The following is a 22,545-nucleotide window of genomic DNA, read 5'->3' as shown; positions in this document are numbered from 1 at the left end:
GAAGGAAAGACACCTGGACGGGGAGGGCGGAGGGAGAGGAGATGAGCGGGAGAAGGAAAAGGCAGGCCAAAAAGGGCGACAAGCTCCTCCTTCCTCAGGATGATATCGAAAATGATGAGGATGGACAGCATAAATATCTGTAGTAACTAGAAGTTACTTTCCTCTTCTTCTCTCCCAAATCTGGATTCACCTTGCAGGCAATCAAGTGTGTGTGAAACGCCAACAACAAATGCTTTAGGACTGACCAGACCCCGTCTGTCCCCACAGTAGGGATGTTAGAGCCGACTCCATCCCAAGTATTTTCTTCTCTATTTTCAACCAACTGTGGGGGGGAAGAGTTCTTTTTTTTTTTTTTTTTTTGCAGTACGCGGGCCTCTCACTGCCGCGGCCTCTCCCTGCCGCGGCCTCTCCCGCTGCGGAGCACAGGCTCCGGACGCGCAGGCCCAGCGGCCATGGCCCACGGGCCCAGCCACTCCGCGGCACGCGGGATCCTCCCGTACTGGGACACGAACCCGCGCCCCCTGCATCGGCAGGCGGACTCCCAACCACTGCGCCACCAGGGAAGCCCATGGGAGGAAGAGTTCTTAGAGAAGACTGCACACCTGTTAGCTCAACATGGTACACTAGGTGGAACCAGAAGTGCCCACTCCAAAATGCCATGAGGTCAGCATCTAAGCACCCCTCTCACACGCAGTAGTGGGTAAGGCTGAAACTTTTAACAGTGGGTTTACGGTATATGAGACATCATTACAAGGGGATGGGAGAAATCACAGAGGGTAGAGACAGTAGGACAGAAAAGACAGCGTTTCCTCCAACCACCCCCAAGAAGATGGTGTGCCTCTGGGAGGAGAAGGACACACAACCACCAGCAAACTGTTGGGACCGGTGGGGTGAAAGCTCTGGTTCCACAGAGTCCCTGTCCGCGGGGACCGACCCAGGAAGAGCCGCAGAGCCTGCCTACTTACCTGGAGCCCCGCAGCACAAAAGAGCAGCTTCAGGGCCTGCCAAGTGGGACTGGTCTCTGCTGGCTCTGCCCGGGGAGCCAGAGGAACCTCATCCGGGGCCTTGGGCTCGTTGCCAAACACACAAGTTTTCACCAGGGGGAAGCAGAGACCCCTGCCTGGAGAAAGCACACAAGGTGAAACTCCCAACTTCTCCCTAGCACCTCATCTCCCCCACAGCTGCCAGCCCGCCCTGCTGGCCTCCCTTCCTCCCGTGCCACGCCACCTCCCCTTTGCACTGCTGGCCAACACTCGTAATACAGACTGAGCAAACTTCCCCATACACCTGTCTCCAGGTAGTTCTTCCGCCTGAAGTACTGCACCAGCAGGTAGCCAGGTACCATAAAGCTCGCATAGCCAGCCGCGTTCACCAAAAAGCGGAAGAACCATAGCTGGGTCCATGACTCCAGAGGGCCTTCGGGGTTCTCTCCACCTGCGCCGAGGGAGGGGAGCGCAGCCAGCAGCACCACTGCCCACCACCTGCGGGGACCGCGGGCAGAAGGATCAGGGTCCAGCTCCTCACCCTCTGGGCCCTCCGGAGGGGACGACACTGGAGAAGGGCCCGGAGTTCCTCCCCGCCCCCCTCAGCTGCAGCCCAGCGCGGACAAAGAGCCTCTCTCTCTCCTGGGGTGGCCGGCGCGAGCCAGGCAGGGATCCCTCCATCCCCGAGAGCGGACCCGCCCCTCCGGCCACACAGGTTCTCTCTGTTCCCTCCAGCGATCCCTGACCCCGCCCTCGGGGCTCGCGGAGACCCAGGGTCCCCCGATTTCTTCGCCCGACACTCCCGGAGCCCCCGAAGAGCACAACGCCACGGCGCCCGCCTCCACCACCACCACCCCCCCCCCGGCCGCCGCGCCGGGTCCGGGCAGCGCTAGGCTGGCCTCCTGCCGGGAATATGGGACCCCACCCGTCCCCCCGCGCTGAGGAGCGGCGGTCACGTGGCGCGGGGCTGGGTCACGTGGGCTCGCCACTCCCCCTAGCCCCCCACCTGGCGTCCATGGTCCCGGCCGCGTGGGGCGGAGCGGGGCCGGGGAATGCGGGTCCCCGGGCCGCGCGCTCCCACCACTCCCGCTGTCGCCTCCAGGAGCAGCAGCCGAGGGACCGGCTAGCGGAAATGCCGCGCTCTTCCCGCCTCCCTCCCCGCGGCCGCCCCTCCGCCCCCGGCCGCGACCACGCAGCGCCCCGGGCCGCCGCCGGGCCACAGCGCCCCCTCGCGGCCCGGCGGGAGACGCGGCTCGGCGCGCGGGAGGCAGGCTGCCTCTGTGGGCGGGTGGGGTGGGGTGGGGTCTGGGGAGTGGGAGCTCCAGCCCGGTGCCGCCCCTGCTTCGTCATCGCCCTTAGCCCCCACCACCGGCCCGGAGGTGGTGGTGACCACTGCCATCCTAGGAACGGGGACACAGGTTCTGCATCCCAGGCACATCCCCTTATGTTACCATTTCCCCGTTTTCTGGCAGGAAGATGTCTCCTTCCTTCGGGGGCTGGGCCAGCAGTTCTGTCCCCGCATCCTCATGACCTTCGGAGGTTCTTTCTGCGTGACCTGGCCCCCGTCTACCTCGCCCCCTCACCCACCCCCCTGCAGAGCCCCACTGCTCTCAGTTCTTCTAATTCACCAAAAGCCTTCCCCTGAAAGCTCTCCCCCTAACCCCTACTCAGGCCTCCCCTGACCACCCAAAGTATGGCCCTACACCCACTCCACTGCTCTCCCTCCCACGATTCTTTTCCTTCCATCGCGACTTGCAATTACATATTTATTTGGATGTTTATGATTTTAATGGCTGCCTCACTAGACTAAGTCTCCAAGTGGCCAGAAACTTATTCCCACATATTCTATCCCAGCATAGGCCTGACCTAATAGGTGCCTCAAACATATGTGGAATGAGAGAAAACAACATACGAAGCCACGCTCCCTCGTGTCACCCTCCGCAGGCTAGCCCTTCTCTCCAGGGTCCTCCAGGGCCATGGTGAGGCCTCTCACTTGCATCTTCTCACTCCTCTTTCTCTTCCTCCATCCAACTGCATTTCCACAGAAAGGGCAAGGGTCTGTGCTGGACAGAGAGGCCTGAGGACCATTAGGCTCCCTACCCTCCCTACAAGGCCCTACCCTGCTCAAGTGACAATTTCCTTCTCTCTGCCTCCACCACAAGGTCACAAGGCAGGCCTGTCTCAAAATCTCCAATGCACACAAACAGGCACACGCACAAAACAACTCGGGGCGGGAGTGGGGCGGTGGGGGGTGTTTAAAAGTCTCTGCTGTTTTAGTGTCATGTTCTTGAAACTTCTCCATCCCCAAAGGCTCAGTTCAGGGCCTTCTGTGTGAAGTCTTTAAACAACAGTGTTTCAAAGTTCTCAGCAGCGAGATGGAACCTTTTAGGGCCCTGCTCACTCACAGTTCAGTGTCTCTCCTCACTCAGGAGAGTCCATGTTGCCTACCGGCTGGCAGCTTCAAACTGACCCCACGTGGGTAGAGGCAAGAGCCCCGCCATCTTCAACAGAGGCAAACAGGCTTCGCCCAGGCTGCCTGGGGCTTTGGGGGTCCTTCCATCCACCTGGAAGCTCTTCCTTCCAGACTGGCTCTCTTATTTGCGGTCCCTCCTCTCAGCTCGGGACTGTGCTGGCCCCAGGCTCTGGCCTCAGCAGTCCCCAGGGCACATGGCCTGGGCCCAGACTGTAGCAGCTGTGGCTCCAGCTTTCAGATGGGAAAAGGAGGAGCGTCAGGGGCTCTAGAGCCTGTCCCGGCTTCAGTCAGCACACAGCAGTGGCTTCCCGGAAATCTTCAGGTCATCAAAGGGCAAAAGGGCAAAGGGCTGAGGAAGAGGATGGAGAGAAGCAAGATCAGGGCCCGTGGACAAAGGCAGTGGTGGGGGAAGGGGGCTGGGAGACCTGTTGGGCCCTTTCCTCCCCACCAAGTGTCGTTGAAGGACATCAGGGAACAAATCTTCCTACTAACCCCCAAAACAGTGGTCCCCCAGGGCTTCTAGGGCCTGTTTTTGTTTTGGGAGGAGGGTGTTGGGAAAGGGTACTCACAAAACATTTTGAATATTTTTTTACATCAAACATTTAAAAATGGGAAAGATTCTACAGAAAACCTAGGTTTCATCTCTCTTAAATAATTCCAAGACCTGGGAATATTGGGCCCACCTTCCTCCTCTGCAAGTATCCGCTGAAGTTCAGTAGAGTGACCTTCAGACAAAAGACTGTCTGGTCTCCCGCAGGCCCCACCACCTGGCTCTCTTACACCCAGCCTGCTTCTCTGATGCGCTTTAGCTGCACGGCTCCTGTAGGAGTCCAAGTTTGGGCCCCTGGTCCTGGCCAATTAAGAACACAGACTGCGAGAGGGGCAGAGGCTTGCCCAAGGTCCCACAGCTGGTGAGCGGCAGAGCCGTGATTTACACCCTGGGCTCCTAACTCCTTGACCCTTTCAGCTATTACAGCGTCTGTCTCCACGAGGGAGGTCCTGGACAGCAGAGCTGAGTGTCCGCCTCTTACATCCTCAGCCAGGTCCTGGGGAGTCTCGTCCTCCACGTTTCTCAGCAGGGAGTCGGCACCTGCCTCGCACAGGGTGGATGAGATGCTTCTGAGGCCCCGGCCTGCGGCGAGGTGCAGGGGTGTGCACCCGTTGAGCATGCGGGCGTCCACCCGGGCCCCAGCCTGGAGAAGGAACTGCACCAGACCCCGCTCGTGGGTCTCCACGGCCAGATGCAGCGCTGTCTTCCCACTCGTGCCCTCCTGGGGGGAAAGAAGGGTGTCAGCCAAGGCCCTCAAGAGAAAGCATCCCGGCCCTGGGCCCTGGGCTGGGCAGCACCTTGATTGGCTGCCTCACCTGTGCGTTGATGTCAGCTCCGTTCTGCAGCAGTAGTTCCATAAGTGGCCAGTTCCTCTGCAGGGTGGCGACGTGGAGACAGGCCAGACCTGGGATGGGGTGAGGGTGGGGGCTGCATCCACCAGCTAGCTCTCTCTCCCTTTCTTCAGGGGCCTCCCTTACCCCTCAGTCCCAAGGGACCCCCTGCCCACTCAGTGCCTCTGATCACAGGACTGTTAAAACACAAACCCAAAAACCCCCTCAAAAGTCTGGGGGGAAAGGAACTCAAAGTTTCCACCTTTTCAGAGTCATGTTATTGAAACTTTCACGCTTCAGGGGTCAGGTTGCTGAGTGACACCCCCACACACACACCGTCCCCCAACACAACACCCTCCCCCATGCACACACACACACTCCCCCAACACAACCCCCTCCCCCATCCACACCCCCCCCCCCAACACACACACCCTCCCCCATGCACACACACTCCCCCAACACACACCCTCCCCCATGCACACACACTCCCTCAACACATACTCCCCTCCCCATACACACACACTCTCCCCCAACACACACACACCCTCCCCCATGCACACACACACACTCCCCTAACACATACTCCCCTCCCCATACACACACACCCTCCCCCATACACCCTCCCCCAACACACCCCCCTGCCCCCCCCACACCCCCATACACACACTTCCCTCCCCCATACACACACACACACACACACACACTCACTCACTCACTCTTTCTAAAACTCTACCTGCCTTCAGGCCACATCCAAAGTCACCTTCTTGAGAGCTCTCTGGATCCTCAGGCCCCCAGCCCCTCCCCAGGGGCCACCTCCTCCCATGAGCTCCCCTAGCCTTTTTGCTAGCTCCTTTCTGGCCTGGGCCCCTCTCTGCTTAGAGAACTAGATTCAAATTCACACCCCTCACCTCTTTCAAATCTCTGCTCAAATGTCCGGGCTCCACGAGGGTTTCCCTGACCACCCTGTTTAAAAATCACATCACCCCCCCGCCACTCCAGTCCCCTCACTCGGCTCTACTGTCTCCACAGCAGTGACTGCCCGTTAACCTCCTAGAGGACTCACTTCTTATGTTTATTGTTTGCCTCAGACATTCTCTGTTTTTCTCATAGATGCAAGCCTGGCTCCTACAATAGTGTCTGGCACATAGAAAGCCCTCAGTACATTTTTGTTGAATAAATTAATGAGTTCATCTAGTCTCTATTAAACTGAATACCTTGAGGGAAAAGTTTAGCTCTCTGCTTAGCATACAGTAAGTTCTCAATAAATTTGAAATAGAACCCATTCATTCATTCGTCCATTCACTCTTTCTTTAAGCAAAGGTATTCTGAGTACCTATGTGCTTAGAACTGGAGATGCATCATCAATGGACAAGCTGTGACCCTCCCTTCCCTAAGAGTGGGGTCCCTGTCTCCTGTCCCCTCCTCATCTCATGGGCCCTGAGGCTGCCCGCACCTTGCCAGTTTTGCAGCTGGAGGTCCAGGGAGTGAGGCGGTCCTCTGCCTAGCTCTGGCTGCCCTTCCAGCAGGCAGCGGGCACAGGCCAGGTGCTGGCGCTGGCAGGCCACATGCAGGGCCGTGTCACCGTGTCGGTCCTGTAGCACCCGGCTGGCCCCCTTCAGCACCAGGGCCCGAACTGCACCTGGCTGGTCCAGATGTACGGCCAGATGGAGTGCTGTCTGCAGGCACAGAGAGAGGGTCACGGGGCCACTGCAGCATGCCCCCACTTCCAGGAACATGCTAGCGTGGGCACAGAAATTGCTAGAGGCCAGCACCTTCTTTGAGGACTGCTTATAAAGGCTATGGTCCTGGTCTTCCTTCTGTTACCCCCCACCAAGTTCTTGGGACCCCAATTCTGGAGGCAAGGTGAGGGGAGTGGCCCCCTGCTCTCCTTTTAGGTCGCCTAAGCCCCTGGAGAAAGGATGGAGTGGGCGGCAGGGTCTAGTATCTCACCTTCTGGGGAGACCTCTGTTACCTTAGGTACTGGGGAGAGGTTGGGGGGAGGAGACAGAGGCACCAGGCAGCCTCCACCTGGCAAACTCCTCCTTGAATGCTCTATGCAGAGTCACCTCTCGCATTAAGCCTTCCCTGGCAGCTTCCCACAGACGTTGGTTCCCACAGCAGCTGGCACGCATCTCCGTCACAACTCTGTCACCATGCTGTGTAATTAGGTACTGACACGAGTCCCCTAGCCCAGGCTTGAGCACCTTGTGGGCAGAGGCTGTTTCTTACCCCTCTCTGAATCCTCAGCTCCTAGCCCAGTGTCTGGCTTATGACTTCCTGCGAGAGCGGCCTAAGGATGCTGTGCTGCCGCTGGGGATGGCTGCTGGGACAGGCATAGGTATCTGGGCTCAGCCCACTCTTTCCACCCACCTGGTAAAGGTTGTTCTGAACGTCCAGGACCTCCTGAGGCAGCAAAGCCAGGCAATAGAGCAGCACAGCCGGGGCCTCATGAATCACCGCCAGGTGGATCAGCCTGGGAGGAAGAGCCAAGGTTTGGGGTCAGGGCCCAGGCCACAGAGAGTGGGCTGGGGTCCTGGGGTTAGAAGGAACACATCAATGTCTAAGCTGCCACCCATACGGTAGGTGCAGGAAGTGAGAGTTTGGGCCAGGAAGTGAGGTTTGGTGCGGGAAGCCAGGATCCTGGGGGTGGGAGCTCCAAGTTCCCATCTCTGGCCTTCAGGAGGGCCTTGGCTGAGTGAGAGTGCGGGCAGGGTGCTGACGGGACAAGGTCCTTCCTGTCCAGCCTGCCCACACCCCGCTCCCCTCTGGCTCCAGGGCCCTGCCGGGCAGCTGCAGGCTCAAAGCCAAACTGAAAGCTGCTGGGGTGGTGCAGAGGGGGTTTCCAGGGCTGGGCTCCCCATCTCTGCCCGCCTCAGCGGGGAGGACAGAGAGGGCAAGGGTGGGATCACTCCCCTCCCCCCTCAGAAACACATTCCAAGAGACAGAAGCTCTTGGCAGAGGAGCAGGAAGCAGGGCAGAACCCTATCCTGCTGCCCTCCACGGGGCGGCCAGAGGGCCACTCTTCAGACGGCGGGGCGTGGGAGGGGCCTGACCTAGGGCCCCCGCTCCCGTGCGCGCCTCCGAGGGGAGGTCTGGCAGTGCAGAAAATGTGTGTTTGGTGGGGGATAAAGAGCCGTAACCTGGGGGGCGGGGGGTGGCTAGGAGGGGAAGTTCCAGCCTTGGGGTTTCCCCACATCAGGTGGGGAAAATGAAAGCCGGAGCTGGAGGGTCTAGGCCAGGGACAGCTGCCTCGGGGCATTCGACAGGCGGGTAGCTCAGCTGAAAGGCCCGTCTGCGCTGGGGAGGGGGCTGCTCGGGCGGGAGGGGCGCTGGCTCTGGTGGCAGGCGAGGCCCAGGAGAGAGTGACGGAGGGAGGGAGGAGAGGGAGGAACCGCGATGGAAATCCCCTCGGCCAGGGCCTGCTCTCTGGTCACATTCCTGCAGCCACCTCCCTCTCTCCCTCAGTCTCCCCTCCTCCCACTTCCTCTTCCCATTTCCATATGTCCCACAGCCCAGACACCTCTGGAGGGAAGAAGGTGCCCCCTCCTCTCAGGGAAACCCCAGGGGAGTCTTGACACCTCTCCCCCCAACCCCCCTTGGGTCTAGACACCACATCTGTCTCTACTAGAGATGGTCAAGGCAGGGGCTGGGAGGTTAACAAAGGAGGGCGGGCTCAGAAACCGCCACTCCCTGGGTCAAAGGTCAGCCATAGGTATTCTGCACGGAGCTCGCACAATCTTGGTTGTGGGCCTGAGGGCTGGTGATCTGGACACAGAGTACAAAAAGGCCAAGGGTCACCCACTGGGTCAAGAGACTACCTTTCTCAAAGGCCACCCAGGACCCTTGCATCTCCAAAAAAGCAGGTCAAGACAGATATCTCCTGCCTCCTCAGCCCCATTCATTCCAGCATCCCAGATCTGGGACCCCAGCCCCCCTCCACTCTGTTTCTCACCCCCCCAAATCCCAGCCACCCCCTCTCCTGTCGGTGTTTTCTTCTTCCCGAGGGGCAAATCCTCAACTGGCCAGTCCCTGCCACATAACTGTCTCTTACTTCAACTGCCCCCCCAGCCCAGTCTCCACCAAGCTCCACCTGGGCCTGGGGAGGAAGGATGAAGTAAAGGGGTCACACAGGACAGTGAGGGGGACTTGTGGGGCTCAGGAGGTGGAGAGTGTCGGTAAGGCTGACTCTAGCCCTCACTTCCCCTTTCTCAGCAGAGGAGGAAGTTAGCTGGGGCAGCCAGCCGCCTGTCTGTCTGCTGGGGCAAGAGTGCCCCAGCCTGGCTCACCTCCTCCTCCTTAGGGCCAGCCTCAGCAATGCACCCTGGCAGCACCCCCAACCCCAGCTTCCTGGGCCCACTGGCAGCCTGTAACTGGCCCCTCTTGTTCCTTGAGACAGGGCATTCTGAGGTCAGAGGCCGGGAATCCCAGATATTGAGCAAACAAGGACGCCCTGTCCCCCAGTAAGGAAAAAACAAAACAAAACAAAACTGGGCTAGTCAGGGGAATTTTCTCTTCCTAGGGATGGGTTACTGATAGATTTCCAAGATGCTAGCTGTGTTTCCAGGTGCCTGGTAAGGGCCCTGCCAAAAGGTGGGGCATGCAGATGATGCCAGGTCCTCCGGACTGGTCCTGGCTACAGCTCAAAAGTGGGTTGAGAGTTAAGTTTGAAAGAGAGAGTGGGGACGGCCCCTTCCAGAGCTGGTGCCTTGAGGGATTCTCACATAGGGGGTGGCGGCTCCTGGGGGAGACCTCGAGTTAGCATTGGGAGGGAGGAAGGGATCCTGTCTTAGCCTAGCCCCCATACTCACGTGTCTCCGTCCTCGGAGATGTAAGTGAGTGCTTCCAGCTGCTGAGGGCTCAGCGCCCCCGCGGCGGAAAGCCGCGAGTCTGGGGCTGGGTCCTCGGTCTTGGGGTCCCCCAACAAGGACAGGGGCTCAGTGAGCGATGAGGAGCCATAGGTAGAGTCAGCCCGCTCCCCGTCTGTATCTTCCTTCTCCTCTGGCTCCTTGGCGGTTCCCGGAGGATGAGTCCAGGGCTGGGGGCCCCCTCCGTCTGAGGGCCCAGAGGCTGGGGCCGGGGTGGGCTCGGGCAGAGAGCGCAGAGAGCGCAGAGAGCGCAGAGACTCGATGCCCGAGTCATACTGGCTCTCATCAGTCTCGTCCGGCCCCTTCCGCGCCTCAGACATCCCCGCGGCGCCGGCCCGCCGGGGCCCGGTCCGAGCAGAATCCGACTCCGCGCCGCCTTTCCGGGTTGCAGGTCCGCCTTGCAGAGCGGGTGCTGGGCCCGGAGTGGCCTTCTTCCCGGGCTGCGGGGGCCCGAGGGGTCGGCGAGAAGCGTGGAGAGGCTCGGAACGCTAGCGGGGTCCTCGGCATCCGCTACTCCGGGCAGCTGGGTAGCCCAGTCTGAGGCGCTCGCTCGCCCCGCCCTCAGGCCCCGCCCCCGGCAGGCGCCGCGCTTCCGGACCGAGGCCCCGCCCTTCGGAATCCCCCTTACCCCGCCCTCTGCGTTGGCTCCGAGTCAGGGGTTCCCCGGTCCTGACTCACTCGTGCGTTAATTCACCCATTCGTTCATTCATTCATTTATCCAACCATCCATTCATTCTTTCCCTCTTCCTTCTTCATTCCATTTGTTAATTCCATGCATTCTTTCTTTCCTTCACTTCCTGTTTCTTCATTCATTTTCCCCATTCATTCATTTATTCTTTTTTTTTTTAATGCTTCCTAGGATCGTTTTAAAAATTAATTATTTATTTAGGCTGCACCGCGTCTTAGTGGCGGCGCGCGGGATCTTCGTTGTGGCACTCGGTGTCTTTAGTTGCAGCATGCGGACTCTTAGTTGGGGCATGCCGACTCTTTGCGGGCTTCTTAGTTGAGGCATGCATGCGGGATCTAGTTCCCCGACCAGGGATCGAACTGGGCCCCCTGAATTAGGAGCACATAGTCTTACCCATTGGACCACCAGGTAAGACCCCATTAGTTTGTTTTTAAAGGAATATTTATTAATCACCTGCACAAGCTGGGCATCCTCTGGGGAGGGCACGTGGGCGGTAGGACGGGGAAGCGTTGCCACCTGTCTCCTGACCATTGCTCTCAATTTCTCTTGCTTTCCCAGGAGACAAAGGGGACACCCATGTCTTTAAAGGAGAACTTCTCCCTTTGGGTCCTGGATAGAGAGTCTCCTGTGTCAACTTCCCAGATCACATAGAATTGGACATGAGGATGTGCTTTTTTTAAAAAAAATATTTATTTATTTTTGGCTGCGTTGTGTCTTGGTTGCTGCACGCAGGCTTTTTAGTTGCGGCGAGCAGGGGTTACTCTTCGTTGCGGTGCGGAGCGCAGGCCTCTCATTGCGGTGGCTTCTCTTGTGGAGCACTGGGCTCTAGGTGCGCGGGCTCAGTAGCTGTGGCCCACGGGCTTAGTTGCGCCGGGGCATGTGGGATCTTCCCCGACCAGGGCTCAAACTCGTGTCCCCTGCATTGGCAGGCGGATTCTTAACCACTGCACCGCCAGGAAAGCCCAGGATGTGCTTTTTGAAAGTGGTTTTTTTCAGGAAAACTGTTGTCTAAAAAAGCAGAGGGGTCATTCCTCACAGGGATGAAACAGTGGCCTCGGGTGGTGACATCAGGTTAGGGAAGTTTAGTTCCTTATGGTGGGACCAGGATGGGGAGGCCCGAGATATGCTGGGCAGCACTCTGCTGAGGTTCCCCTGGCAGCCCCAGCCCCAGCACATCTTTCCTCCTTCCCCATCCCTACTTTCCCTGGGGCTAAGGAGGCTGTAGGCAAACCCCACTCACGTGGTGATCACTGTCCCATGATTTATCCCCTACCCCAAGTTCCAGCAATGCACTGAGAAGGTCATCCCCAAGAAAACATCTCCCTTTTCCATCTCTGGCATTGGGGGAAGGACGCTGGGGTGTGCACGGGCAGCTACTAAGCAGCTTCCCTACCACCATCCCCATGAAACCTCATTTTAGTCATTCATTTGAAAAACATGTAGGGAGATTCTCCTAAATGCCTGACATCGTTCTCTCTGCTGGAAGCAAAACCGAGTATCACAGTAACAGTAATAACCAACAACCCCCCTCCCCCACAAAAAAATTTTCCCATGGTTCCAGCCTTCAAAAAGCCCCCTCAAAGTTACAACACAGAGTGATTGGGCTAAGATAGGAGTGAAAACAGGGTGCTAGAGAGGCACAGCATGGGGCCAACTACCCAGTGGGGTGAGAGGAAGGGGGTTCCATTTGAACTGGAGATGGGAAGGGAAGAGGGCTGGGAGAAGTACCTAGTCTCTGTTTGGGGAGGGCGTGAGTGGATGGAGAAGAGAGGGGGAAGGGCAGAAGGGAGGAGATGACCCACTGCTCTCCATCCCCACCGACGACCAGAGTGGGGAGGATGTGTTGAGCATGAGGCAGTGAGGAGCCGTGAGGGGAAAGCCCAAGGAAATTGAGGTATCTCCTTCCCTTGGAGTCAGCGTGACTTCAGATGTTCTCAACTTCCTCCCCTGACCTGTTCCTCTCCCAACCTCAAAGGCTGGAGCAAAAAGTACAACCCTAACCACTTGGGTTCAAAATCACCTCCATTTTAAAGTTGCAAGCCGAGTCCCAGAGAGGTGAGTTGGCTTGCCCAAGGTCAAACAATCTGAAAGTGTAGAGCTGCGTTTTCCTGTTCCTAATCCAAAACTTTAAAAATGTTTTCAGTGAAACTTTCTTTCCTTTTTGAAGGTCTAAGGGGTTGGGGACATCTGAGCTCTCCGCAAGGACACAGGAACTCAGGAGCGTGCAGGGACCGCCTCTCTCATACGTACAGAGGCTGATTTTAAGGAAAAACATACCCCAATCCAGTCCAGTGTCTGGCTCTAAACCATAACAGGTGTTTGGCAGCCCCTTTCCTGGCCACATGAGGTCAGCATTGAGTCACTGACTACTTCCAGAATGTAGCCTGTACTAGGACAGAAAGCCCTTCTGGGGAAAATTTAGGAATGGGAACAGGGACCATGGCAGTGTCATCTGGAAAGATGACCTGGGGACTTTGACTCAGGTCACAGCATGGTCAGGGTCCTGACTTCACTCCCTCAGCTCCAATCTTCAAGGCTGGGCCCCTCCAGTCCTCTTCTCTGTTTTCTGGTTCCCTCTGTGGTGCTCTCACTTCCCATCTATGCCCACTCCAGCCAGGCTCATCTTCAGGAAACAGGCCCAGTTGCCAAGGTGACCAGCCGGTTAGCTGGCTCCTTCCACAGCCCCCTCCTTTCACCCCTCTTTTCTCGGGGCTTCCAAGGAGGGGGCATGTGTGTGTATGGAGAAAGGGGAGGTGGTCTTTTATCTCTTGGGAGCTCTGGGGTTGGCCAAAAGAAGTTGGGCTACCTCTCTTCCAAAGCCCCCTGAAATGGAGTCAGGAAGGCAGTGGGGCTGGGGGACAGGAGAAAGATTAGAACAACTAAATGGTGAATGTGAAGATCCCATCTGGGTTAGGAAACGCCAGGGTTAGGACCTCTGCTCTCCATCTGCAGTAAGCACTGAACTAGGTGGAGTGAACTGATACCAGAAGAAGGGTTGGAGTTAGCTGTAGGCAGGACTTCCCAAAAATCATGGGTAGGAGAGAGACACTGGAATGAGCCATCAAGTGAGATTCTTCCTCTGCCATGGGGATGAAGGAGAACCATGCCTTTTGGGACCACACCCTTCCTCTGTTTTGGCAGGGAGGATGGACTCACTGATCTGGGGAGGATCATGTAGGCTGGATAGTTCTGAAGGGACAGTCAGGCTGAGCCCCCTTCACCTTCCCTGGAAAGGGAAGAGTAGGAAAATGGAGGCAGGACCAGGAGTGGGAGGTGGGTATGTAGGTGGAGGCAGAGGCTGTTCTGTCCCAGAGGAGAGGCAGGACCATCAGTGGCCTTTTCCTCTATTCCCAAAGATCAGATATCCAGGCTTTGCCTCAAGCTGACTTCTGACCCCCAAAGACCCCTATGGAAAGGTCTGGATTCTAGGACCACTCTTTGAGTACTAGCAAGTGACCTTGAATAAGTCACTAACTCTCCCGCTGCCTTGGTTTCTTGTGGGTAAATGGGGAAAGTCACTATATGTCAAAGACTTTAATGTAACACATGACACACAACAGGATTCCGCAGTGACTGTGCACACATAGATTGATCAAGTGTAGCCTTTATCCTATTCTATCATAATGATTGGTTTCCATGTCCTCCTTCCCCGTTAGACTTCGTGCTCCTTGAGGACAGGAAATTGTATGTTTGCATTTCTGTACAGGGCACACAGTAGGTATTTAATACCTTTTTTTTTTAAGTTAAATGTGATTCTTTAAAAAATATATTTATTTTATTTATTAATTGAGGCTGTGCCGGGTCTTCATCAGGACATACGGGATCTTTAGTTGAGGCATGTGGATTCTTAGTTGTGGCATGCATGTGGGATCTAGTTCCCAGACTAGGGATCAAACCCAGACCCCCTGCATTGGGAGCATGGAGTCTTACCCACTGGACCACTGGGGACGTCCCTTAATACCTGCTTATTGAATGGATGCATTCAGGAATGAATGAATGGCAGTTTCCTTTCTGCCCCTAAGCGGGACAGGGAAAAGCACTGTGGGTGGATGGCATGAAGGGACAGGTGACCTGCAGTCACTCAGCCTGGCCTGTGGCCTGTGACTTTGTCTCCTACACCCACAGAAGAAAGTCAGAGCCTTAGAGATTGTCCAGTCAACTTTCTCACTGCCCAGATGAGGAAACTAAGGCTCAGAGAGGGGAAGGCACTTGCCCAAGGTCACACAGCTAATGAGAGAGCCAGGATTAAGAATCTGTACTCAGGTTTCCTGATCTCCAGCCTAGGGCTATGTACACACTTCACTGCTTCTCTGGGGCTGTTTTCCTAGGGTAGGAAGATGATTCAGTGAAGGCTGGTTTCAATGCCCCCTCTTCTGCCCTCTGTTAGTCCTTTCTCATATCTAGCTCTAATCCTTTCCTTTTCACCCTATCCCATCCTTGTTCAGATGGGTCTGGCCTCTGAAGTCTGGCTCCTGCCTTAACCCTTTACCATCCAACTGGGAATAAGGCTGTTCCCTAGCGTTCCAAGACTCAATTTCCTTTCCCCACTCTCAGCCCCGGGAACTTGCGGGAACCAAAGATGGGGAGGGATGTTGGTTGAACCGCTGGCGCCCCCTCCACAAACAGACCGAGAGGAGTTTCGGCTTAGATCTTCCTGGGATGGCGCGTGTGGTGAGCAGGGCTGGGAGTGGGGAAGGGGTGCGGGGAGCCCCTGTTGCTTTTCCCCTTTGGGGTGGCCATTAGGTAGGCTTGGGGAAGGCGGAGTTTGGGGGGCCGGGGGCGGGGCTCTTGCGCTGGGAGGAAGAGGGGGGGCGCGCTGGCTCCAGCTCGGCTCAGACAAAAGGCGGCGGCGGGAGCGGGCGGGAGGCGGAGCGGCGCCGCGAGGGCCTCAAGGTGACACCCACCCCCGGCCCCGGCCCCCCCGGCCCGGCCCCCCAGCCCGCCTCCCCATCCCCATCCCCGAGCCCCTTACCCGTGGTGCCCTTTCCCGGCCCCCTCCCCCCGGCGGGGGGTGGGGAGCAGCGAGGGCCCCGCCCCCTCCCGCCCCTTCCCCAGAGCCGGCGCAGGATGCCCCCGGCCCCCGGCAGCCCCCCGGGAGGCCCTGAGCTCGACGCGCCCCCTCTACGCCATGTCCCCCCCTGGCTCGGCCGCGGGCGAGAGCGGCGGCGGCGGCGGCGGTGGCGGCCCCGGGGTCCCGGAGGAGCCCACGGCGGCGGCGGCGGCGGCGGCGGACGAGGGCCTCGCCCGAGAGGAGGTGAGAGCCGGCGGCGCCCCTTCCCCCGGCGCGGCCGCAGCCTGGCCCCCATCCCCCGCCGCGCGCGGCCCCCGCCGGTTCCGCCGCAGCGCGGCCGGCGCCCCGCACCCCGAGCCGGTCGCCGCAGCCGCAGTCCCGCCTCGCTGCCCCCACCCGGCGGCCGGAGCTGTCCGCGGTGGCAGGGAAGGGGCCGCGCCGGGGGCGGGGCTCGGGGGTCCCGGGCAGGGGGAGGGGCCTAGGGGCGGAGCCTCGCGGATCCCGGGCTGGTGGGGGTGGGGATGGTGTCCGGGATCCCATCTCACGGAGGGGATGCTATCTTGAAGGCCAGGCAGGGTGACTTGTAGGGGCTGCGGAGGCAGGAGAGTACCTGCCAGTTCCACGGGGGAAATGGTAGTGTTAACGTGAGTTGGGGCCCTAAAAAGGTCGAATGTGTGCAGAGGCGATCTCCCCCCTGGAGTCACTGGGAGTGTGTGCGTGGAGGATGTGCGCCTCTCTCTCCCCATATCCATGCAGGCCCCCCTCCAGGGAGTCCTGAGCCCAGGAATCTTTCCCAGTTTTGGTAACCAGCACATCCCTTGTTGGGGGTCCTACTCTTCAGTCCTCTGAATCTGGAGACAAAAGAAATGGAGGAGAGTACCAGGGGCTCCTCCATCTCCCATGCACACTCGTGCACACATTGCACACAGCACTGGGGCAGAAGCGCACAGGCAGGACCCGCAGGCAGAGCCCCTTCCACACGCCCTCTCGCTGGGACAAGTGCACACTCAGGCACACCAAGAGGCACATATGCTCCCCTCGCAGGACAAGGCTCTCTGAAAGGCACACATCCCCTAATCTTGTTGGCATGTGCTGAGTACTATTTCCCAGCCCACCTACCTATCTGTACTTCCAGATCTTTCCTCGGATTTCACACCGGGTCCAGGGACTGCTGTCTGTTACTGTGCCCTTCCTCTCCACCTTTCTCTCCCTTCCCTTGGCTAGCCTCCAGGTTCGGCCTGGGGAATTGAAAGAAAAAGTCAGGATCTCAGCAGGAGGGTGTGTGGAGGGTTCCTAAAGCTAGACAGTGGGGGGAGGAGAGGGAAAGCCCAGGCTGCCACCAGAAATCCGACTCAGTACTCATCATTGAGCGGCTGTGGGTGCCAGCACCCAGGATGCAAAGGGAATGAGGCCCTGCCCTCAGGGGCACCCAGTCTAGTGGAGGAGCCACACACGTAAACAACTCACCGGGACAACTGTGGGCCAGAATATGATAAGTGCTTTAATAGACCCCCGTACCAAAAATCGTTTTCTCTTGACAAATGGCTGGGCTGCGAACATCTCCCTCCCTGCCCCCCCACCCCTGTCCCACATCCCCTCTCCCCAGCCACATGCCTCTGCCCTCTGGATATATCCTCCTGGACCACTTGCTGCTCAGGGACACAAACCCCCCTGCCTTTTATCTTAGAACAGGAGTAGATGTTTGGGAGACTCACAGGGCACCTGGGGTCCAGAGTATGGGGAAGGAGACAGGGCTTGGGGTTTCCTGGGAGGTATGAGGCTAATTGTCTGTGAGGGACAGGGAGGTGGATGGGTCAGAGGAAGTGGCTCCTCCTAGGTTCTGGAAGAAGGGAGGGCCCCACCTGTGAAGTGGGAAGGTGATGTCAGTGGGCCCCTCTCCCCTTTCCTGGAATACCTGGAAGGGGTCCAGGCTGGGGACCTGCCTTCTCTCATGCCTATCTGTCCTCCCTGTCTTCCCTATGCACACCTTCTCCTGTTTCATTGCCATCTCTGTGTCTGTCTTTGGACTCTGTTTCTCTGGGTGCCATCCTATCCATCTGTGTCTTCTCTGCCACCTGGGCCTTCTCCCTCCATCTCTGGCTCTGATCCCTCTGCCTCTGCACTTCTCTATACTGGTATTCCGTCCCTCTTTCCTGTCCTCATGGCTCACTCTGGGTTACTTCTGTGTTAATCTCTGGTCCTGGCCTCCCATCTTGGTCTGACTCTCTCTGCACATTCCTGTCTGTCTCTGCCTGTCATCGCCGGTGTCGGCCTCTGGCCCGCCATCCATCTTTGTGCTGGAACTTGCCACTCCGTCTCACTCCGCACTCATCTTGGCCCCTTTGCCTGCCCTTCTGAGCAGCAGCGTCCCATCCAGCCCTCTTTCACCAAGTCCCTCTGCCGTGAGTCCCACTGGAAGTGCCTGCTCCTCTCGCTGCTCATGTACGGCTGCCTGGGGGCCGTGGCCTGGTGCCACGTCACCACGGTGACCCGCCTCACCTTCAGCAGCGCCTACCAGGGCAACAGCCTCATGTACCACGACAGCCCCTGCTCCAACGGCTATGTGTACATCCCCCTGGCTTTCCTGCTCATGCTGTACGCTGTCTACCTGGTGGAGTGCTGGCATTGCCAAGCCCGCCACGAGCTGCAGCACCGCGTGGATGTGAGCAGCGTGCGGGAGCGCGTGGGCCGCATGCAGCAGGCCACGCCATGTATCTGGTGGAAGGCCATCAGCTACCACTATGTCCGCCGCACCCGCCAGGTCACCCGATACCGCAATGGAGACGCCTACACCACCACCCAGGTGAGGAGCTGGAGGGGAGCAGAGGCCAGTCCAGATGGGAGGGGGTGCTGGGACCCTGCTCGACTGTCCTCAGGGGGAGGAGCACAGGCAGCAGTGAGCTCTTGTGGGCACTGCAACAGGAGGACAATAACACCCACCATAATTATAACAGCAAACACTTACTGGCAGCCAGGGTCTGTTCTAACTACTTTACAAATGTCTAATCATTTATTTAACCCTCATGATAACCCTATGAGGTAGGTAACTATTACTCCCATTTTACAGATGAGGAAACTGAGGCTTGGAGAGGTTCAGTAACTTACCTAAGGTCAAACAGCTAGTGTGTGGTGGAGCTGGGATTTGAACCCCGGCAGTCTGGCTCCAGGGTCTGTATGGTTTAGTGCTTAATGGTTGGAGGTGTTTCACATGCACAGCCTCACAGGCTGATTAGTGAGGTGCCTGCTACCGAGTCCTCTTTCACAGTTAAAGAGACCTGAGCTCAGTGACTTGCCCAAGTTCTGCAGCTTCTAAGTGGTAGTGCTAGACTCAAACTCAGGGCTGTGGATCCCAAGTGTGAGGCTCCCAGAGGTGGGGGTCAGCTGGCAAAAAGGTGGAGGTAGGCCTGGGAGGCATGGAGGGGGTGTCAAGCAGCACTCCGTATACCTGCTGGGATTAGGCATATTAGAGCCCTGGTGGAAGAGGAGATTTTCCCAGATAAGGGGGACCTCTCCACTGTCTCAGTATTGGGCTGGGTAAACAAAGCTTGGGCCCTGTGAGGATCAGGAGGGAGGCCGGGTACTAGCTAAAGGTGGCAGCAGGGAGACCAGAGACAAAGGGGGTCCACAGGGACCTCCTCTGGGGGGCCCATTTGGAAACACACTTGTAAAAGGGAAGACGGGTAGGCTGTTCGGGGTGATGAGGGGGCAGCGTGGGACAAAAGATGCAGTGGCAAAAGGATCAGGCAAGCCGGAGGGACAATTCAGGGCCTGGGACTGACCCCTAGACAGAGCAGGGCTTAGTTAAAGTGAGAAGGCACATAAGTAGGGATGAGTTCCTAGCCCCGCCCTCATCTCTAACTCACTGATGAAGCTGAGGGCCTCAATGTCTCTATAAACCCGATAAGATCTTACCTGGCCCCAACCGGGAGCTAAACCAGGACAGGCTGAGGGTTTGATCCGGCGCCAAGAGCAGTGATGGGGCGGAGGAGGGTAAGCAGAGAGAAGCGACTCCTGCCGCCTTCCCCGGCGCCACAGGTCTACCATGAGCGCGTCAACACGCACGTGGCCGAGGCCGAGTTCGACTACGAGCGCTGTGGCGTCCGCGACGTGTCCAAGACGCTGGTGGGGCTGGAGGGCGCGCCTGCCACGCGCCTGCGCTTCACCAAGTGCTTCAGTTTCGCCAGCGTGGAGGCCGAGAACGCGTACCTGTGCCAGCGCGCGCGCTTCTTCGCCGAGAACGAGGGCCTGGACGACTACATGGAGGCGCGCGAGGGCATGCACCTCAAGAACGTGGACTTCCGCGAATTCATGGTGGCCTTCCCCGACCCAGCCAGGCCACCCTGGTACGCCTGCTCGTCGGCCTTCTGGGCTGCGGCGCTGCTCACGCTGTCGTGGCCGCTGCGCGTGCTGGCCGAGTACCGCACGGCATACGCGCACTACCACGTGGAGAAGCTTTTCGGCCTGGAGGGCCCGAGCTCGGCCAGCGGCAGCGCGGGCGGCGGCCTCAGCCCCAGCGACGAGCTGTTGCCCCCTCTCACGCACCGCCTGCCGCGGGTCAACACGGTGGACAGCACGGAGCTCGAGTGGCACATCCGCTCCAACCAGCAGCTGGTGCCCAGCTACTCGGAGGCGGTGCTCATGGACCTGGCAGGGCTGGGCGCGCACTGTGCTGGGGGCGCGGCGGGCGGCTACGCGCCCACGTGCCGCTACGGTGGGGTGGGTGGCCCAGGCGCAGCGGGCCTGGCCCCGTACAGGCGCAGCTGCGAGCACTGCCAGCGCGCCGTCAGCAGCTCGTCCATCTTCTCGCGCAGCGCTCTAAGCATCTGCGCCAGCCCTCGGGCCGGACCCGGGCCCGGCGGCGGGGCGGGCTGCGGGGACAGCCGCTTCTCCCTAGGCCGCCTCTACGGCTCCCGGCGCAGCTGCCTGTGGCGCAGCCGGAGCGGGAGCGTCAACGAGGCGAGCTGCCCCACCGAGCAGACGCGGCTGTCCAGCCAGGCCAGCATGGGGGACGACGAGGACGACGAAGACGAGGAGGAGGGCGGGCCGCCGCCGCCCTACCACGACGCCCTCTACTTCCCCGTGCTCATCGTGCACCGGCAGGAGGGATGTCTGGGCCATGGCCACCGGCCGTTGCACCGCCACGGCTCCTGCGTAGAGACCTCACTGTGACCCCGGGGCCTTGGACCGGCCCGCCGGCCTCCTCACTGCCCCTCGCCGATGGTGCTCCCTGCGTGTAGCAGGGGGAGTCAAGAATGTGGCCGAGGCTGTGCTGGGCACGGTGCGGGTGGGGTGGGGGGAGGCGAGGGGGCAAGGGACAGACCCCGAAGGGGCCGATTCGAGCACCTCCCCACACCCTCCTTTCCTGAACATAGACAGCTGTGGGGAGGGGAGGGAATCCCGCCCCGGCAGAGTTGTCTCTTCCAGCCCCGCCCCTGAGTTCCTAGGGGGACACCTCCACTTCCCACACGCATACTCGCACACTCGGAATTTCCAGTCCCGCCTTTCAACGGATCTAATGACTGTTACGTGGAGACTGCCGTGGGACCCGCGTTGGGCCTCGCCTCAAGGGAGAGGCCCTCGCTTTGCAGCTGGGGAGGTTTACAGGCCAGGGGAAGGGCAATTGGGGCTTTCCTTCCTCCGCAGCCTGGCCCCGCTGGGGCCTCTCTCTACCGAGGGGGCAGTGGTTTGGAGAAGAGCAGGGCTGGCTTCCATCCAAGCTAATGAATTCAGTGGGTCTGAGGCCTGGGCAGGTGTCAGCCGCGATACTCCATCTCAAAGCCTCAAAGCCATGGAATTGTTGATCTCTTCTTGGCGCTGGCCCGGGGTTTCCTCTCTGCCACTCCCTCTGCTGCTGTTTATCTCACTGGGCCCTGGGAGGCTGGGTCCTGGGGGGGACTGTACTCACCATGCAGATTTCACACTTCTCCCTCCCTTCCTGCTCCCTGGCTTTGAAGAGCTGTTGCCAGGGGTGAGGGGCAAGGCAAACTGTGGAGGGCAGTGCACCTCAGTCCTTTAAACTGTAGCCTCGTCACCTGGGTTCTGGGAGGGCACTCCCTTCAGAGAGGGTGGGAGACCACCCAGGCAGCATTCCTTCAAGCTGACCAAGGTGAATGAATGACTAAGTGGGGAGAGCAGGAGATAGGCCTGGGTGACAAGGGGGAACTCAGGAAGCTAGTGGGAGTCAAAGAGGAGAGGGTCGTGAAAAGACCCCCCAAAGGTCGGAGTGTCTGTGGGGGACGGCCCTTGCATCCCCCGAACTTGTGGGGAAGAGTGGAGAGTGGTCGTGTGCAAGCAGAGCCTCTGCAGGGCTGAGGACCTTGTCACGAACCCCAGCTGGAGAAAGACTCATTTCCAGTGGCAGGGTCAGAGGCAGGAATTCTCTAAATCTTGCCTGACCCCTCTGTCCTCCCCTAGCCCATGAGCTGAAGCCCTGCTGTGTGTCCCAGGGTCTTCAAAGGGGCAAACTGCCTCCGCCGCAGGGTGCTGGCCCTGTGTGCTGCTCCCCCACTGCTCCTACCCTGATGTGCTTCCGTGTGCATGTCTGTGTACAAACCCCCTGCCCTCCCAAATCCCCTGGCTAATGTTTTCCCAGCTGACAGTGCCCAGGGATTGAGCTCACATTTCCAGCTGGAGAGGAAAACCCTCAGGCCTCCAACATGGCTCACCCCTGATGCTTCTCATGTCACCTGAGCCATCAGAGCTGCCCCTTTCCCTCCTCCAGCCTCTCCCCTCTTCCTCCAGCCTAGCCAGGCCTGTACCCCCCAAGGGTATGGCCTCCACCTATGCAACATCTCCTCTGGCTCCCCTAACCTTTCCTGGGGGACTGGGGGCCACAGATTTTGGGGACACCACGGCCTGTGGCCCATCAGGGTTGAGCCTAACTTTCAGGTGGAGATGGCTGAGTGGGAAGAGAGAGGAGGCCGGAGAAGAGGAGGCTTGGGGAGGAGGGGAACAGCTGCCCACTAGGTTTCCCTGGGCAGCAGTGCCACCTACCCGCCAGCACTGTGCTCTCCAGGGGCCTGGGGGTTGGAGCACCCGTTTCCTCTGAACGGACATCTTCAAGGTACAGGTGGTGAGCTGTGGCCTCAGGACCCAGTTCTTGGCCAGTTGGCACCCGGATGTCACGCCCTTGTGTGGGGCATCCT

The 22,545-nt window shown here is 59.0% G+C and overlaps 3 protein-coding genes across 3 annotated transcripts in view; 1 reads left to right on the top strand and 2 right to left on the bottom strand.

Moving 5' to 3' along the window:
• SLC35B2 (solute carrier family 35 member B2) overlaps window positions 1–2,120 on the bottom strand; it is a 3,772-nt gene extending 1,652 nt beyond the window's left edge. Inside the window, exons 1-3 of the mRNA XM_029244205.1 lie at window positions 1,990–2,120; window positions 1,288–1,481; window positions 966–1,120 (exon numbers count right to left, since the gene is read on the bottom strand). Of these exons, the coding sequence (XP_029100038.1) occupies window positions 966–1,120; window positions 1,288–1,481; window positions 1,990–2,000 (360 nt within the window). The 5' untranslated portion in view covers window positions 2,001–2,120. The remainder of the gene's footprint in view (window positions 1–965; window positions 1,121–1,287; window positions 1,482–1,989) is intronic.
• A 534-nt stretch (window positions 2,121–2,654) lies between these two features.
• Window positions 2,655–10,223, bottom strand: NFKBIE (NFKB inhibitor epsilon). Its single transcript, XM_029244065.1, has 6 exons — window positions 9,645–10,223; window positions 7,207–7,309; window positions 6,290–6,512; window positions 4,822–4,910; window positions 4,488–4,727; window positions 2,655–3,805 (listed from the first exon to the last, which is right to left on the bottom strand). The coding sequence occupies exons 1-6, from the start codon at window positions 10,019–10,021 to the stop codon at window positions 3,740–3,742; spliced, it is 1,098 nt and encodes a 365-aa protein (XP_029099898.1). The 5' UTR covers window positions 10,022–10,223; the 3' UTR covers window positions 2,655–3,739.
• A 5,294-nt stretch (window positions 10,224–15,517) lies between these two features.
• On the top strand, window positions 15,518–20,668 carry TMEM151B (transmembrane protein 151B). Its single transcript, XM_029243480.1, has 3 exons — window positions 15,518–15,643; window positions 17,763–18,203; window positions 19,436–20,668. The coding sequence occupies exons 1-3, from the start codon at window positions 15,518–15,520 to the stop codon at window positions 20,567–20,569; spliced, it is 1,701 nt and encodes a 566-aa protein (XP_029099313.1). The 3' UTR covers window positions 20,570–20,668.
• Window positions 20,669–22,545: the final 1,877 nt, after the last annotated feature.

This window comes from Monodon monoceros, unplaced genomic scaffold, assembly GCF_005190385.1.
Source record: "Monodon monoceros isolate NGI ecotype Baffin Bay Population unplaced genomic scaffold, NGI_Narwhal_1 Super_Scaffold_3, whole genome shotgun sequence".
Lineage (NCBI taxonomy): Eukaryota > Metazoa > Chordata > Mammalia > Artiodactyla > Monodontidae > Monodon > Monodon monoceros.
Note: the sequence above shows the minus strand (reverse complement) of the source record. Positions and strands in the feature narration are given on the sequence as shown.

What these genes read in the sequence shown, in the direction of transcription:
- NFKBIE (XM_029244065.1), bottom strand. Translation starts at nt 10,021, where the DNA reads ATGTCTGAGGCGCGGAAGGGGCCGGACGAGACTGATGAGAGCCAGTAT. An exon ending in GAGCTGACATCAACGCACAG is followed by an intron (nt 4,728 to 4,821) that starts GTGAGGCAGCCA and finishes CTTTCCCCCCAG; the next exon opens with GAGGGCACGAGTGGGAAGAC. An exon ending in CCCAGGACCTGGCTGAGGAT is followed by an intron (nt 3,806 to 4,487) that starts GTAAGAGGCGGA and finishes CCTCTTCCTCAG; the next exon opens with CCCTTTGCCCTTTTGCCCTT.
- TMEM151B (XM_029243480.1), top strand. Translation starts at nt 15,518, where the DNA reads ATGTCCCCCCCTGGCTCGGCCGCGGGCGAGAGCGGCGGCGGCGGCGGC. An exon ending in AGGGCCTCGCCCGAGAGGAG is followed by an intron (nt 15,644 to 17,762) that starts GTGAGAGCCGGC and finishes CCTTCTGAGCAG; the next exon opens with CAGCGTCCCATCCAGCCCTC. An exon ending in ACGCCTACACCACCACCCAG is followed by an intron (nt 18,204 to 19,435) that starts GTGAGGAGCTGG and finishes CCGGCGCCACAG; the next exon opens with GTCTACCATGAGCGCGTCAA.